Source organism: Bubalus bubalis, chromosome 5 (genome assembly GCF_019923935.1).
Source record: "Bubalus bubalis isolate 160015118507 breed Murrah chromosome 5, NDDB_SH_1, whole genome shotgun sequence".
In the NCBI taxonomy this organism is placed as follows: Eukaryota; Metazoa; Chordata; class Mammalia; order Artiodactyla; family Bovidae; genus Bubalus; species Bubalus bubalis.
Window position 1 is genome coordinate 47,176,558 of NC_059161.1, and position 15,190 is coordinate 47,191,747.

The 15,190-nt window shown below is 35.3% G+C and overlaps 1 protein-coding gene across 12 annotated transcripts in view; it reads right to left on the reverse strand.

Moving 5' to 3' along the window:
* CEP170 (centrosomal protein 170) overlaps positions 1-15,190 on the reverse strand; it is a 137,601-nt gene that overhangs the window by 46,148 nt on the left and 76,263 nt on the right. For 7 of the 12 annotated variants that reach the window (XM_025287246.3, XM_025287245.3, XM_025287242.3 and 4 more), the window contains exons 8-9: positions 10,233-10,709; positions 5,095-5,738 (exon numbers count right to left, since the gene is read on the reverse strand). In XM_025287246.3, coding sequence (XP_025143031.3) covers positions 5,095-5,738; positions 10,233-10,709 — 1,121 coding nt within the window. The remainder of the gene's footprint in view (positions 1-5,094; positions 5,739-10,232; positions 10,710-15,190) is intronic. The other 5 variants (XM_025287253.3, XM_025287252.3, XM_025287251.3 and 2 more) reach the window with 2 other exon arrangements.

Here is a 15,190-nt window from a genome sequence, read left to right on the forward strand (position 1 = left end):
TTAGTTCCAGATACCTGACTGGGTATATGAGTGGACTCTGCACATACCTCCCTCCTCTGTGTTCTAACAGGCTCTCTTTACCTAGATTTTGACTCTGCTTTATCACAGTTCCCTGACTCTGACTTGAACCTAGTCTAGAATCTTGCTATGAATGTCAGAGAGTTTGGAATATCTTCATTCCAAATTGCTTATACCTGGATCCAGGTTCTCAGCACTGACTTCCTTTGGGATGTCTCACTGCTGTCGATGTTCCTCATTTTGTGTTTCCAGTCCTGTATAGTTCTCCTGGTTCTGGATTCTTCCCTACCACCTGTTGCCTACAGAATCAGCACTGCTAGATACGAGACCCCAGGAAGGGAGAGAATATGCTAATAAGAGGCACTGGGGGAATCAAAACTCAGTAAAGAAGTATCTGGTAGAACTGGTCTATGGTATGAAATTTGTGGAGAAGAAAAATACTTTTTTCAAAAGAATCTCAAGACCTCTACAAAGACCAGTATTTTTTCTTTTCATTTAATATTTGGCTTTCTGTTTGCACTACAAGTCTTTCTCATTTAGCTTAAAGTCTATGAAGTAGCCCTGACAGTATCCTTCTCTTCCCTTAGCAGTGTTTTGGACGAAGGAGTGGGGAAAAGAAACTGGTACTATGATGGGTTCTCTAGGTTATTATAGGGAAGTCAAAGGAGGGAGGTCTAGGGGAGGCTATCATTGCAGCGGAAGATAATTACCTTTAATCCAGGCAGTTAACAGCACTTTCTTATTATAGCACATCTCCATGTAAGCTTAGATGTAAAACTTAAGAGTTCTTTATGAATAACAGACATTTGCGTTAATATTATAAAAAGTAAATTTGGGGACAGAGCATACAATAAGTTTTATCTACTGACAAACACACAACACAGAAGTATAAACCAAAATGCTGTAATCCCGTAACTTGGAGGTTGGGGCAGAGATATCTCAGTGCCCTTGAATTACATAAGAGTACAACGACACAGAAAAAGATAATGGCATAATAGCTTGATCATCTCTTTAAACAGATCCTACTTTAGCAGTATGCAACTTCTCCTGAGTTGCAAGGCAAGTATGTTCTGCTTATCGTCTCTAGACGCAGAAATACAATGTATTTTGCAGAAAAACTGAAAAGGCATTCTAGCGCTTAGCATATTTAATGTCAGTGTATCATGTGAAACTGCTGCTTACTCACTTTTATTATTCTGTCTTTGATTCCAAGGTGCTATTGTTCTTTTGGTTTTCTCTTACTCCTATGTTTGATCCTCCTTTATTCACTCTTATTCCTTTGTCCACCTATACTGGTGTTTCTAAGAATTTCATACTTTGCCTCTTCTCACTTTTATACACTCTTTCCAGGTGATCTCATCTCTATTTTGCATTCACAGCTACCCTCTTGCAATTCCAGAAATGTTATTTTAGCCCAGATCTCTTCTTACCTAAGATCCAGACATTTATATTTAACTGACTACTGGACATGTCAGTAGCTTTTTAATCACCTTCTCTGCTTCCAGCCTTTCCAAGTTTCAATCCATTCTTTACACTTATGACAATGATTTGCATGTCACTGACAGATTTAAAAGTGTTCAATGATTCACAACTGCATTCAGCATTAAAACAAAAACAAAAACACTAAAGTCCTTAATACAATATGGAGAGGTCATCAATGTCTAGTCCAATCTCATCTCTCTGAAAGTAACTGCGGTCCTCTGAACAACGCCTCTACCCTCCTGGGCTTTTGAAAAGATTGCTCCATATTTTTGAAAAACTCTCCTTGACCATGCCTGCTGCTAAGTCGTGTCCGACTCTGTGCAACCCCACAGACGGTAGTCCACCAGGCTCCCCCGTCCCTGGGATTCTCCAGGCAAGAACACTGGAGTGGGTTGCCATTTCTTTCTCCAATGCATGAAAATGAGAAGTGACAGTGAAGTCGCTCAGTCGTGTCTGACTCTTAGCAACCCCATGCCTATTATGGGATTAATCCTGTACGTTTCAAAACGAGCTTGGTTGGCAATTAAATTCGGTATTTACTGAGGACATTTTATATGCCAGGCACTAGGTTCCTACAGTCATGGAGTTTATATTCTTGCACATGTGTGTGTTTGTGTGTGTATTATAGGGGAGCACAGAGGCAAATAAATAAACAGGAAACTATCAAATGCTGATAGAGCTTATGATTAAAACGAAACAAGCTGATTTGACAGTACAGGGGAGGAGAGGGGTGTTTCCTTAGATTGGACAGTTAAAGACTTCTCTGAGGAAAAGATATTTAACCTGAGATCTCCTCATGGAAGCTATTGGTACCCTTACTTGAACAGTTTGCTCATCAAAGCATCCACCATACTATTTTTAATGCATATGTTTTCACTTGTATATTTCCATGCCTCCATATAACTTAGTTCTTGAGGGGAAGAACTCTGTCTTTTCCATTTCAATCTCTCTCTCTCCTAACACAAAGCTGGGCACATGGCAGATGCTGAATAAAGGTTGAGAAAAAAATTAGTGAAATAAACCAGCTCTCAAATGAGGGAGTAAAAAAGGAAAGAAACCACACTGAAGTTTTCAGGCCCAAATAACAATTAAATTCCGAGGGACAACAGCTGATAGTCCCCACTTCCATCCCACACACCCCAACTTTAAAAGGGAGAAAACGGATGACAAAGCTTTCCTGAGCAACTTGATATGATGTCTGAATCTCCTCCCATCCTCCCAAAGTCCTTCTTACGCCCTGATTCTGACTATTTTGGGTCTTTGTTTTCTTCATGCTCACAGGCTACTTCATTTTCTTCAGACATTTGTATCCCCAGAGCCTGACTTTAGTTAGCCTGAATCTGACCTCTAGCTTTAACCACAGCCAGTAGAATCTCAGCACTTTTTCTTTGGCATTCACAACATAATGTAGTAACTCCTGTTTTCCCCTACAATTATGGCCTTAGCTTTGTTTTCTGGTTTATACAAACTAAGAATGACTGAATTATCTACTCAGTCACATTCTGACATTATTCCCTTAAATGAATCCTGCTTTAGATTCTTGGCTTTCTTTATCCATAGTGTAACCATATAATTTGTCACTGAAATTGGGACTCTTTTTGAAAATGAAAAAAAGGATGCTTATTATGGACAGCAGGTATACACCAGGTTTTGTGGTCCTCTTCATCCAGCAGTTTACTTTTCAAGAGTCTCAACTGCCAACAGTGACTTCCTTCTTGACTTTCTGTTGTTGTGGCCAGGCTATTTCCTTGTACTTTAACTTCCATTTGAGTTTCAGATTTGACCTTTTCAATGCTGAGGAACTTTTCAGGATTTATCAAAACCTAGTGTAGAGATTCATACATGGAAACTCCTCATAAGGTTAATAACATAGCTAACATTTATAGACCTTTTATCATAAGATAGCATTATAATAATAAGCCTCATATATTTTATTGAATTATTTCTGCAATCTAGTGTTCACTCAGTGTACTTATATCTGGTACAGCTAGTACAGATCTGTCTGCCTACAAGTGTTCATGTTTTTAAACTACTACAATATAATCTCCCACTGAAAGATCTTTTAATAGAGAAACATCAATAAACTATAAGTGAAATATACATAAATCGAACAAAACTATACTAGAATAAAATTAATCTGAATTTTAAAACTTATTAGCTTTTTTTTCAAAACCTATCTTTTTATTTTCTACTTGACAGTATCTTAAATAGAAATATACTAACTTTAATCTGAAAGTAATGTCATTATTGATTCCCAGTGATGAAAATAATTAGAAATGACTGAGTCATTTTCTGTTGCTACAACTGTGTTCTTAGCTTTCCTTTACTATTATTAGAAATATTACTTTATGTTTGTTAATTTTTTAAAACTTTATTTCTCTTTTTTTTTTATTTCTCTTATTAACAACTATCATAATATCTATTTCCTAAACTAATGGATTTCTAGAAGTCTGGAGTTCTATACCCCAACACTGAAAAATTCTGAGCATTTGCTCAATAAATGGATGTTAGAAATTTTATATATATATATATACACACACACACACCAATGTAGTAATAGACTGTATACACCATAGAACACACTCTTAAACAGAAATAAAAACTATGAAATTAAAAGTAAATATAAGTCCCAATAATTTCCTGCTTCCCAAAGGGTTACCTTGTCTATTCTCTAAAAGACCACTGTTTAAGCTCATCATCTGAACTAGTGTATTTCAAATGTTAATCTGCATATGAGCCCTACTTTTAAAGCAGATTCCTTTTCACTATGTTTAAGATGGGCTGGAGATTTTGTATTTCTAACAGGCTCTCTAGTGATGCTAATGCTGCTCACATGCTAAGTAACAAGAACTGAAACAAGAGATTAATGCTTAGCCAAATTTATGTTTCTGTCTTCCAGGGGATAAAATATACAGCAGATTCTAAAGTCAATCTTTCATTACTGGGGGCAAAACTACTTTTTAAACCATACAACACCATTATACACCTTAATCAAATACATCAAAAATAAAATCTGTAATGTAAATGATTATCATAACTAGGTATACCCTTGGTTAAACTCAGAGTATCATAAACATGCTGATTTTGTTTTTATACATTTCTTTTCTATCACCACAGACAGCAGTGAATAGAAATTAAGAGAAGAAACTAAGGAGAAAGAATAAAATGGATTAAACATGTATTTTCACCTGCTTCCAAAATAAAATTAGTAGGCAGGAAAACTTTGTTTAACTATTTTCAACTGAAGCTCATGTTTATATTAATGGAGTCAACAGTAATGGTTTTCTTTGATTTTTAGTTTTTAAATGCAAAGTGAGCATGGTCAAGATGTAGCATTTAAAAAGTCAATCTTAAATTATTAAAACTTTAACAGGTCCAAACAGCTTATATGTACAGAACTTTACATATGAAACTCAGGCAAATTCAGAATATAGCAGAACAAAACCAGAAAGTATTTTGGTCTTATTGTTAGGTTTTCAGTTCCCTAATAAAATCCTAAAGTTTTAATATACTAACTACATGAAAACATTTCATATCCTCTAATAATTTCCAACAGTTAAATATACCACGAGAAAACTAATACCAATTATTTACCTTGTCAATCATTTTTCTTGCTTCCACTTCCTCACTGTTGGGATTCTCTAACTCAATGGTATAAGTACCCTTGTCACTTTGGTCATCATCATTATCCTTTTCAGAAGCAGCAGAAGTAGCTTGATTTTTTAACATTTTATCCATCTCCTGGCTTGGTCTGTGCCCAAGACTCCCTGAACTTCTTAATAATGCAGTTTGTAGGAAGGGAATTGACACCGACGGCTCCTCTGATTTCTGTTTTAACAATTTCCCATGTGGAACACCATGCCCCCCTCTGTGGTGCGCAGAGCTAGTCTGTAAAGACAAAGAAACCACTTTGGCATCTGCTGCTGGAGATTTTGTTTTTTCAAGTTTTGTATGTGGTGCTGAATGAGTAGTTTCCTGACACAAGATGCCCGTACTCTGAGAGAAAGAATATGACCTTCTTTTTCTGGGATTGTCTTCATCAAAGAATGCAATCATAAAAGCAGTTTGACTTACAACAGCTTGGTCTTGATGCTTTTCAGTAGCCTGGGCCTTCTGTAGTTTTTTCTGTTCTGAATGGTGGCGCCTTAAGTGTTCCTCAAGAGTTGCACGCTTGCTACAGCGCCTGTGAGCCCCAGCATTTTCTGAGTCGCTTTGTGTACCATCATCATGTTTGTTTCCTGGACACAGAAAAGAAACCACATAATAGAGAAGGGAAAAAGTCCTATGTAGAAAATCAAAGCATATACAGAAGCGCTGCTTGTTCTGCCCCTCCCCCCTTTCAATCCGAAGTCATATGTTCTTTTCAGTAACAGGCTCTGCAAACTTCCCTCAATCGCAATGCTTATATTCAAATTTCATCAACCAACAATGAGTCCTTTATAAACACTTGAATAGGATTACTTTTCTTTCTCCAAATTTTAACTTTATAATGGTCCATCAATGCCTTAAAAGATAAGCAGTGCTACAACATCTGTGATAGTCTGTATTTGTAACATTAAATATTAATCCTGCCTTTAAACCTTATACCTTATTTAAACAATCAAAAATTTATCTTTAGCATCAGAAAGGAAAAGACAGAAAAAAGTGTGATCCCACCGAAATGCTTAGAAATGCTTATCGTTACACAGGAAAAGAGAATGCAAATGCAATACAAAAGTGTGATGAATCGTTAATTTCAGTGATGTTCAAAACTTTTAAAAGTACAGCATTCCTTTCCTTTTTAATATTTAAAAATGCAAATTTGCAGTTTCCACCAATTACTGTACAATTCTTTACAAACATCTTTCTAGCTATGGTAATTTTTGCAATTTTGTCTGTGTGCTCATTTAAACTCTGGTGGCTTCAACGAGTTAAATAAAGCATGCTAAAAGGTCTAGCATGGAAAAAGCATAGACTATGAAATCCTATATAAACCTACCAGACAAATGGCATGTTGCTAAATATAACGAGATAAAAATATGTTTTCTCCATTAAGCATATAGAGTCAAGATAGAATACTGCAGTTGAATTTTGAAAATATCAGCTTCCTAACAGAGGCTTTTTGTTACTCTTCATAGCTCTGTTAAGGATTAAGTGTGAAACTTTATGAAAACTACTTGATTTTTCACTGATTTAGAATTCTTTGTAAACAATAAGCACACTAGAGGAAATAATCAAATGACAATTATTACATTCTTATAGCATGAATTTAATGGAAAGTTGAGTTATTCTATGTGTGTTTTAGACTGAGTCACAAATGAGGGCTTAAAAGATAGTTCTTTAGAAGAAAGCTTAAATGAATCTAGTCAACCAGGTATATTTCAATACTTCCAGAACTAAATCTGAAAATCTTCCTTCGAATTAGCAACTACTGAAAATGCAATACGAAAAGAAAAAAAACAAAAATTAGTGTTTAGTTTAATTAATGGAATTCCTGCCTTGGTAATTAATCTAGGGATAAAGGATAGGCAGATGGATTGCAGAAGCAAACAAACCACTAGTTCAAATACAAAACTCGGGAAAATTGCACATTGTACAACCTATTTCATATTGCACTGGATATACTGAAAAGGAATCCAGTTTGTAAGAGCTGTAAATAACTAAACTCCCATATTTCATGTGTAATGGGACCAGATAATCCATATTACACACATACACAATATGAAAACACCATCTTTACAGACTTTAGTTCTTGTTCAGTTCAGTCACTCAGTCGTGCCTGACTCTTTGTGACCCCATGGATGGCAACATGCCAGGCTTCCCTGTCCATCACCAACTCCCGGAACTTACTCAAACTCATGTCCATAGGGTCCGTGTTAGTTATGTGTTATTTCTTGTAACAAGTTATATGTTATAACATAATTATATATGTTATAACACATATATAATATACAGTCATATGTTATGACATACTTATATGATAATTCTTGTAACAACATATAAAAATTTGGTGCTTATCTGGTGTCAGGTCTTTTCAGTATCTTTTAAGTTACATGTTAAAAGGTTATAGATTAGCCATTTTCTTTGTAGAAAATTATTCTTTTTCATTTCCCAGTGTTATATAACACATCTGATCAGATGAAAAAACTGCAATTTTTGTTTTTATGTAACAGAAACATCATTAGGAACTGTTCAGATTTTTTCTGTTTTGTCTGTCATTAATCATGCATTAATATGTTGAAGTTCTTCTAGTATTTTTTAGGATAGATTGACTGTAACTAATCAGTAGCTGTGGCCAAAAGCAGCTTCAACTCTCCTAACGGGTAAAAGTGTATGGACTTTGTGAACATTATTGTCTTCACTGTCCCAAAGCACGTGCATTTCACTCTTGCAGGAGCAAAGTTGTTTTGTTTTGCCTACTTTCAAGTTTTTGACTGATCTAAGCAGTTGCTGAATGTCTAATTATTGTAAAATAGTTTCTATTTGCTATACTTATATTTATTTAGAGACTAGGTATATACTTTTGATCTTTTTATTTTTTTATATTTTTTTAATTTTATTTTTTAAACTTTACATAATTGTATTAGTTTTGCCAAATATCAAAATGAATCCGCCACAGGTATACATGTGTTCCCCATCCTGAACCCTCCTCCCTCCTCCCTCCCCATTTGATCTCTTAAATTGTGGAAAATCTCTATCTAAAGATGGCAGCTCTAACTTTGGGGGAAAGTAAAATGTCATTTGTAAATACATCTGAAAAAATAAAATGGATAAATCCTGGATCAAAAATGAGGCATATTCACAAAGACATTTTCTTAGATGGTTTGTAAAATGTCCTGAAGGCAAATTTAAAAGCAGGGTTCTATGCAATGGCAACATACTAGAATGTATATCTACCTATAAATCAACTCTGAGGGATAATAATAATTTGTATAATTTCTGGTAAGGATTTAAAAAATCTAACATAATATATGAATACAGTCTGAATGTGAACATCAATGCCTCTAACAGGAATCAAAATAACAGCTAAAACAGAAAATAGTCATTATAAGTAAAATTACAGTTACAATAATAGGGTGTAGTAAAGGTTTTTTTTTTTTGGCTATACCACATGGCATGGAGGATCTTAGTTCCCTAACTAGGGATGAAACCTGTGCCTCCTGCAGTGGAAGCAGAGTCTTAACCACTGGAATGTCAGGAAAGTTCCATAAAGGTATTTTTTAGTGGTGGTTTCTCTCTTAGCTCATTTGTGTACATTTATTAAGGATGGTCTAAAGAACATGTTATTTCTAAATTTTCAAAGTTTACACTACTTTTTACATTATACTAGGATATCAGTCTTATTTTATCCAATCCATAAAAAATGATCAATTTACAAATGGGTAGCTTTTATATGTAAGCTTTAACCTATATGCATATCAATACACATAAAGGTCTCAATTATATATGTTATTATCTAGTAGGAGTAAAGACAACAATTACATGTCAAAAGTTTGTATGCCAGGTTAACTGCTTATGATTATAATTAAATATGGTAATAGGCCCTAACAAAGAATTAGGTAATCACACCATCTCACCATCTTGAAATGGCTTAGAAGCAAATAGGAAATAGGTACTTCTTCCATTAGGTGAAGAGAATCCCAAACCATAAAGTACAGGTTAAACCAGGGTCATTTTTGTCAATGGTAATGAAGTCATTCATTGATTATTCAAATTACTGAGTAACTATCACATACTCAAATCCCAGGAAAGGGCTAGAGATATAAGGTAAGTAATATACAATCTCAGCTCAACAAGTATTCTTTTCAAGCTCTTTAACTTTTTGTATGGTAACAGAATGATCAGATTAACATGTAATCATTTCCCTTATAGTAAGCTTGTTAAATAAAATCAAGATATAGTAACATAAATCTGTATTCAGCAAATTCTAAATTAAAATTTAACTAGAAAAACTAATGGGGGGAAAATGATTAGTTGATACTCTGATGTATTTTAATAAAATATTTTGTCAAGTATTTTTAATAAAACATTTAATAATTATTTCAAAAATAAACCTTTAACTGCAATTTTCACTAGTGAATTCTTAATTCAGTTAATTCCCAGTACATCTATTTGTTTCATGATATGAGTATCTTGAGAACAGTCTGAAACACTCCACCAACAATGTGACTATATTGCCAGAGTAGAACCCTAAGCCCATAATTCAGTAACTTAAAACGTTTAAAATCTACATGTTGACATTTTACAGGAAGCACACAGTAGAGAATAGAATTAAACATATATTTTCCTTAAATCAGGAAAATGATGAGAACTGTCTTCTAAGGAATTCCACTGGTGAAATGAATGAATATTTCCACAGGAAAAAGATATTTAATGGCATATATTTTCCAGGCAAGAGTACTGGAGTGGGTTGTCATTTCCTTCTCCAGGGGTTCTTCCTGACCCAGGGATCGAACCTGGCTCTCCTGCATTGTAGGCAGACACTTTACCATCTGAGCCACGAGGGAAATCCCTATGGCATACATATAAATTTACAAAACCAATTTGGTTTTGGCAAGAAAATGAAGGCAGACTGCTTTGAATGAGTAAGTTGGATATGCGCAGAATGGCTGGCTTTTGAACTTTAAGATCAAATATAAACCTTCAAAAAAGCAGAAGCAGGAGCTTTATATCATATAATTATTTTTCTAATCATAGTTTGGTAACTGTGAAGACTGAAGTTAACCATAAAAAAGGAAGTTCTGAAAAGTTACCTTTCAACCTTTTCAAGTAAACTGGAACATCACTTTTAATACTTTTGGAATCCTCTTCTGTTCTTTCCCATACCATCTGAGGAGGGTTGTTCTGTGCTAGCCAGTCAGCTACTTTGTTTTCGGGTGCCATCATTCCAGTTTGAATCCCTGGCAGGTCTTGAGTTCCAGGAGAAGACTTCTTTGACTTGTGGCGCTGATCAGAAGTAAATTTTGTCACATGATCTCTAATAGTTACTTTCCCTGGGGTACTGTCATCAAATTCAATGGTAAATGAAGCATGCCCTGCACCTGCTGTATGAGAACTTGGTGTGTCTTTTGTTGGGATTTCATGAATAGTGCTCTCTGTTATTTGTGATGGTTGCTGAAATTCTTTTGTAGGGATTTCAAAATAACTTGGTTCCCTACAGAAAGGAAAAAGTACTTCTTCACTTGCAGCTGCAGATTGTTCTTCAACTTGCTTGGCATCTATGCTGCACCCTAATAAGAAAAATAAGAGAAAATTCAAAATATTTGGGAGCTTCTAGAACTTGAAGGAGTATAGTAATGGCCACTTCCATTACTCCATGGAAATCAGAAGGCAGATCGCTGCTTAGATGAAAAAGAATGACAAAAGTCATAAAAGAGAAATAATTTTTATTATAAACATGGCATTCCCATTACCAACAGGAGATGCAAGATAAGCAGCAGTGCAAAGGATAGCAAAGCAGTTAAGAGATGGGATTTTGCATGGCTAGGTCTATATTGTTTACAATGTGGATCCAGAAATCATCAAAAGTACAAAAGAAATGAAATCAAATGTAGATGGAGATGCATGTTCAATGTACATATCTAGAGAGAGAAAAAATATGAATTTCCTTATCAAGTAAGGAGGATGAAATATTGCAAAAACAAGTAAATTTCTAAAGGAGAACGAGTGCTCAAATGAAGAAAGAAACATGAGGTTAATACATAAGCAACATTCTGGACAGGATGATTTTACTTACCATTCTTCACCATCACAATTCAGAGATATTACTTTCAGAATCACAAAAATAATATTACTAATGTGTGATCCTTACAAGAAGACAGATAACATTTTATAAAGAAAAGAATGAGTAAAGACATGTGGTTTGCTTGTAAAATGCAATCCAAGCAGCAGTGTGAAACAAGTAAGTTAAAAACAGAAAATTCAGTTGCCAGCCAATTAATTCCAAAAGAAAATTCATGTACATTTCTATACAGCAGAATGTGCTCAACTGTCAAAAATCCTTAGAGGAAAGCTGAATTATAAATCTCAGATCACCAACAAGAGTTGGCATAAGCAAGTAATTCTGGAACACTATTCCTCTGTTGCCTCAGAGACAAATAAGAAGGTATGAAAATAAATGCATCTCTATATAAAATATGTGAAGGCATAAAAATGAAAATGATAACCGAAATGTTTTAAATCTGTTATCAGATATTATAAATGCAAAAAAAAATTAAGATTAAACTGCTTTGATTTTCAGGAAGCAAAAGAACTATTATAAAGATAGTAAAGAGTGAATTCAAATAAAAACTATTTCCCTAAAGCTCAAAAGAGCATTCCTTTTAAAAACACATTGATAGAAAAATCATTTACAGATAATTTATTAGGAAAGAATATATGAGGGACAAGGTTGTTTATAATACTTTTCTAATTAAGTGAAGTATTTGGTCTCTTGAAACATTTTTCCAACTATTAAATACTGATGGAATTCTTCAGGTGCTATAATCAGTTTCTTAGCAACACTCTGAATATGAAACAGTCATAAAACTGTTTGCTTTTAGATTATACAAGAACGGAACAGCAGCATCTCTACAGTCCAGTGTGTGGCACAAGGTACTGCACGCGTGCTAAGTCGCTTCAGTCATGTCCGACTTTTTGCGATCCAAGAACTGCAGCCCACCAGGCTCCTCCCCACGGGATTCTCCAGGCAAGAATACTGGAGAGGGTTGCCATTCCCTTCTCTAGGGGATCTTCCCAACACAGGAATCAAACTCACGTCTCTTATGTCTCCTGCATTGGCAGGCGGGTTCTTTACCACTAGCACCACCTGGGAAGTTCCAAATTAAGAATCATCTCCAGTGTAAAACACAACCAACGAGGACGGCAAAGAATTCGCCTGCATTGCAGGTGAACCTGGTTTGATTCCTGGGTCGGGAAGATCCCCTGGAGAAGGGATAGGCTACCCACTCCAGTGTTTGGGGCTTTCCTGGTGGCTCAGATGGTAAAGAGTCCACCTGCAATGTGGGAGACCTGGGTTCGACCCCTGGGTTGTGAAGATCCCCTGGAGGAGAGCACAGATCATTACAGACCTCAAGTTCCACTTCCGGAAAAAAAAAAAAAAAAAAAAAGAGAAAAATATTACACAGACAGTAAACAGAATATATAACAAAAACAATTTTTAACAGAAAAATTATCCTTGTCAAATCTACTTAGTTTTTCCTCACCGCTGAAAATAAAAAAGTGTATCAGAAAAACTCTATACTATCAAAGCAGTAATTCTACACACTACCTAGAAGAAAAGGATATACAAGATTCTTAATAACCTAAGTAATGTTCCAAAAACTTCTTTATTAAAGAGCTCATTTATTTTTTCCTTAATATTAAAATGTCCCCTTGAATGTTTACTTTGGAGGCCTGTCACTTATAATTACCATGAGAGTAAAATGCATTGACTGCTCTCTATATATTGATAAAATCACTGATGTTTTTATTTTTCCATACACTGGTTTATTTACTAATTTAATAATGTACTGCACCTGACCAATTTCATGTAGAACTATCCTTCCTATCTACCTGACCTCATTCGCTCATTTTGTTTTCCGCATCCTTACAGAAACAGAGTAACACTGAGGACAGAAAGCGGCAGTCTCCTACCCCCACTACCTGAATGCTCAAATAAACGATGTGACTAAACTATAAAGCAGTAGTAACTGCAACAAGCTGGCCCAGGGGGATAGCATTTACCATCTACTTGTCACTAATGATTCAAATGAGTATGTTCTCAATTTTCCTCCCTTGAGAAGAAAAACTTCACGGTTATTTCTGACATACTTTTAACATGCTTTCACTTTATAACACATTAAAAAGCAGAGGTCACCAACTGCACGTAACTATTTTTAAGGTTATTATTTTCTAAGTTATTCCTACTTCAAAACTGACTTTCCTCTAAAGGTTAGAAACTGAGACCTCTATAGGCTAACACCCAATTTATCCAGTAATCAGTTATCTAACAATGTCAAACAGCACAACAGAGTAGAAAGACAGCATTTACGATCTGATGATTATAGTCAAACAGCCTGGTTTAGCAGAAAGCAGGAAGAAGATTTGAAATCAGGTAAGTACCACCTCTATCAGTTCTTAATTCTCATTTTTCTCATTGTAAAATGAGAAAATAATACCCACCCATAAGATTGCTGTGAAGATTCAGTGAGATATGTATTAACTGAGATAGCATAAGTCACCCAGAAAAAGTCTGGCACAAAGTAGGCACACAAATAAATGTTTCTCTTACTTTTTCTCCCCCAACTCTCCAACACTGCTAACTAGGGAAACAAGAAACTAAAACCAAACATCTAACTAAAAAACCCAAGACAGATATGGTAATACCCATGTCCTCATATCTGTGATCTTTACTACGAGCAAAGTCCCTCATTGAGAACTTTTTGACTATTTACTCAGCTTACATGTGACAAATCTGGAGGGTATGTAAAAGCAAGGATTAAAGTCAGATATACTGCACTAAGAAAACGAGATAAGTCAAAAAACAATAAAGAGCAGACATGTGGCTCAAAAACACAGCAGTTCAGAACCATTCAGTATACGGGCAAACAATCTTACATCAAGTCTCCCAAGGACGTTACTGTAACGTATAGTTCAATTATTGATATTCATAATGAGGCTTCTGAGTCATAAAGTAAACATTTTAATTATACTTAGCCTTCTTTGCTTAAGGAAATGACATGGCTAAATAGAAATTACGGGAACGGTTAAACTTAAAAAACAAAATTGCAGTTGTAAAAGTGAAGTTTGGTCATCTGAAAAATTCATTAATAGAGGAAATCATTTTGCTAAAGATGATAAAACCAGATTAAGTGTGGGCCTACTATACTTGGGATTGTAGGCCCACTAGAGAAATTATTAAGGGTCTTCTAAATTAATATAGAAAAATAAAAGAGCTTTCCTTTCTTAGTACTGGTAAAAATCATTCTGAAATTTACGAATTTAACATGAATTTCTCTTCAAAACCTGTTTTATTTATACTAAAGTAAACTCAGTCATGTGCGACTCTTTGCGACCCCCAAGGACTATAGCCCTCCAGGCTCCTCCGACCATGGAATTCTCCAGACAAGAATACTGGAGTGGGTAGCCATTCCCTTCTCCAAGGGACCCTCCCGACCCAGGGATTGAACCTGGGGCTCCTGAATTGCTGGCAGGTTCTTTATCATTTCAGCTACAAGTTCAGTTCAGTCGCTCAGTTGTGTCTAACTCTTTGCGACCCCATGAATCGCAGCATGCCAGGCCTCCCCGTCCAGGGAAGCCCTAAATACTCTTAATGCGATTAATAATAAAACATTGGTATGAATAAAATATTATTAGAATAATTTTCATTCATACTAATACTTAATTATTAATCTCAACCAAGAGTATTTAATAAATGATCATCCTAGAATCAATTATGGTTATCTAAACCAGAAGAGCAATATCCTTAAGTTCTTAAGGCATTTTATGATTGTGTCACTTTCCAGGGAATCTCATGATATACATAATCTAGGAAAAAATGTTCCCTTCCTTCTTCTGTACTGCTGCTAAGCTGCTAAGTCGCTTCAGTCGTGTCCAACTCTGTGCGACCCCATGATGGCAGCCCATCAGGCTCCGTCATCCCTGGGGTTCTCCAGGCAAGAACACTGGAGTGGGTTGCCATTTCCTTCTCCAATGCATGAAAGTGAAAAGT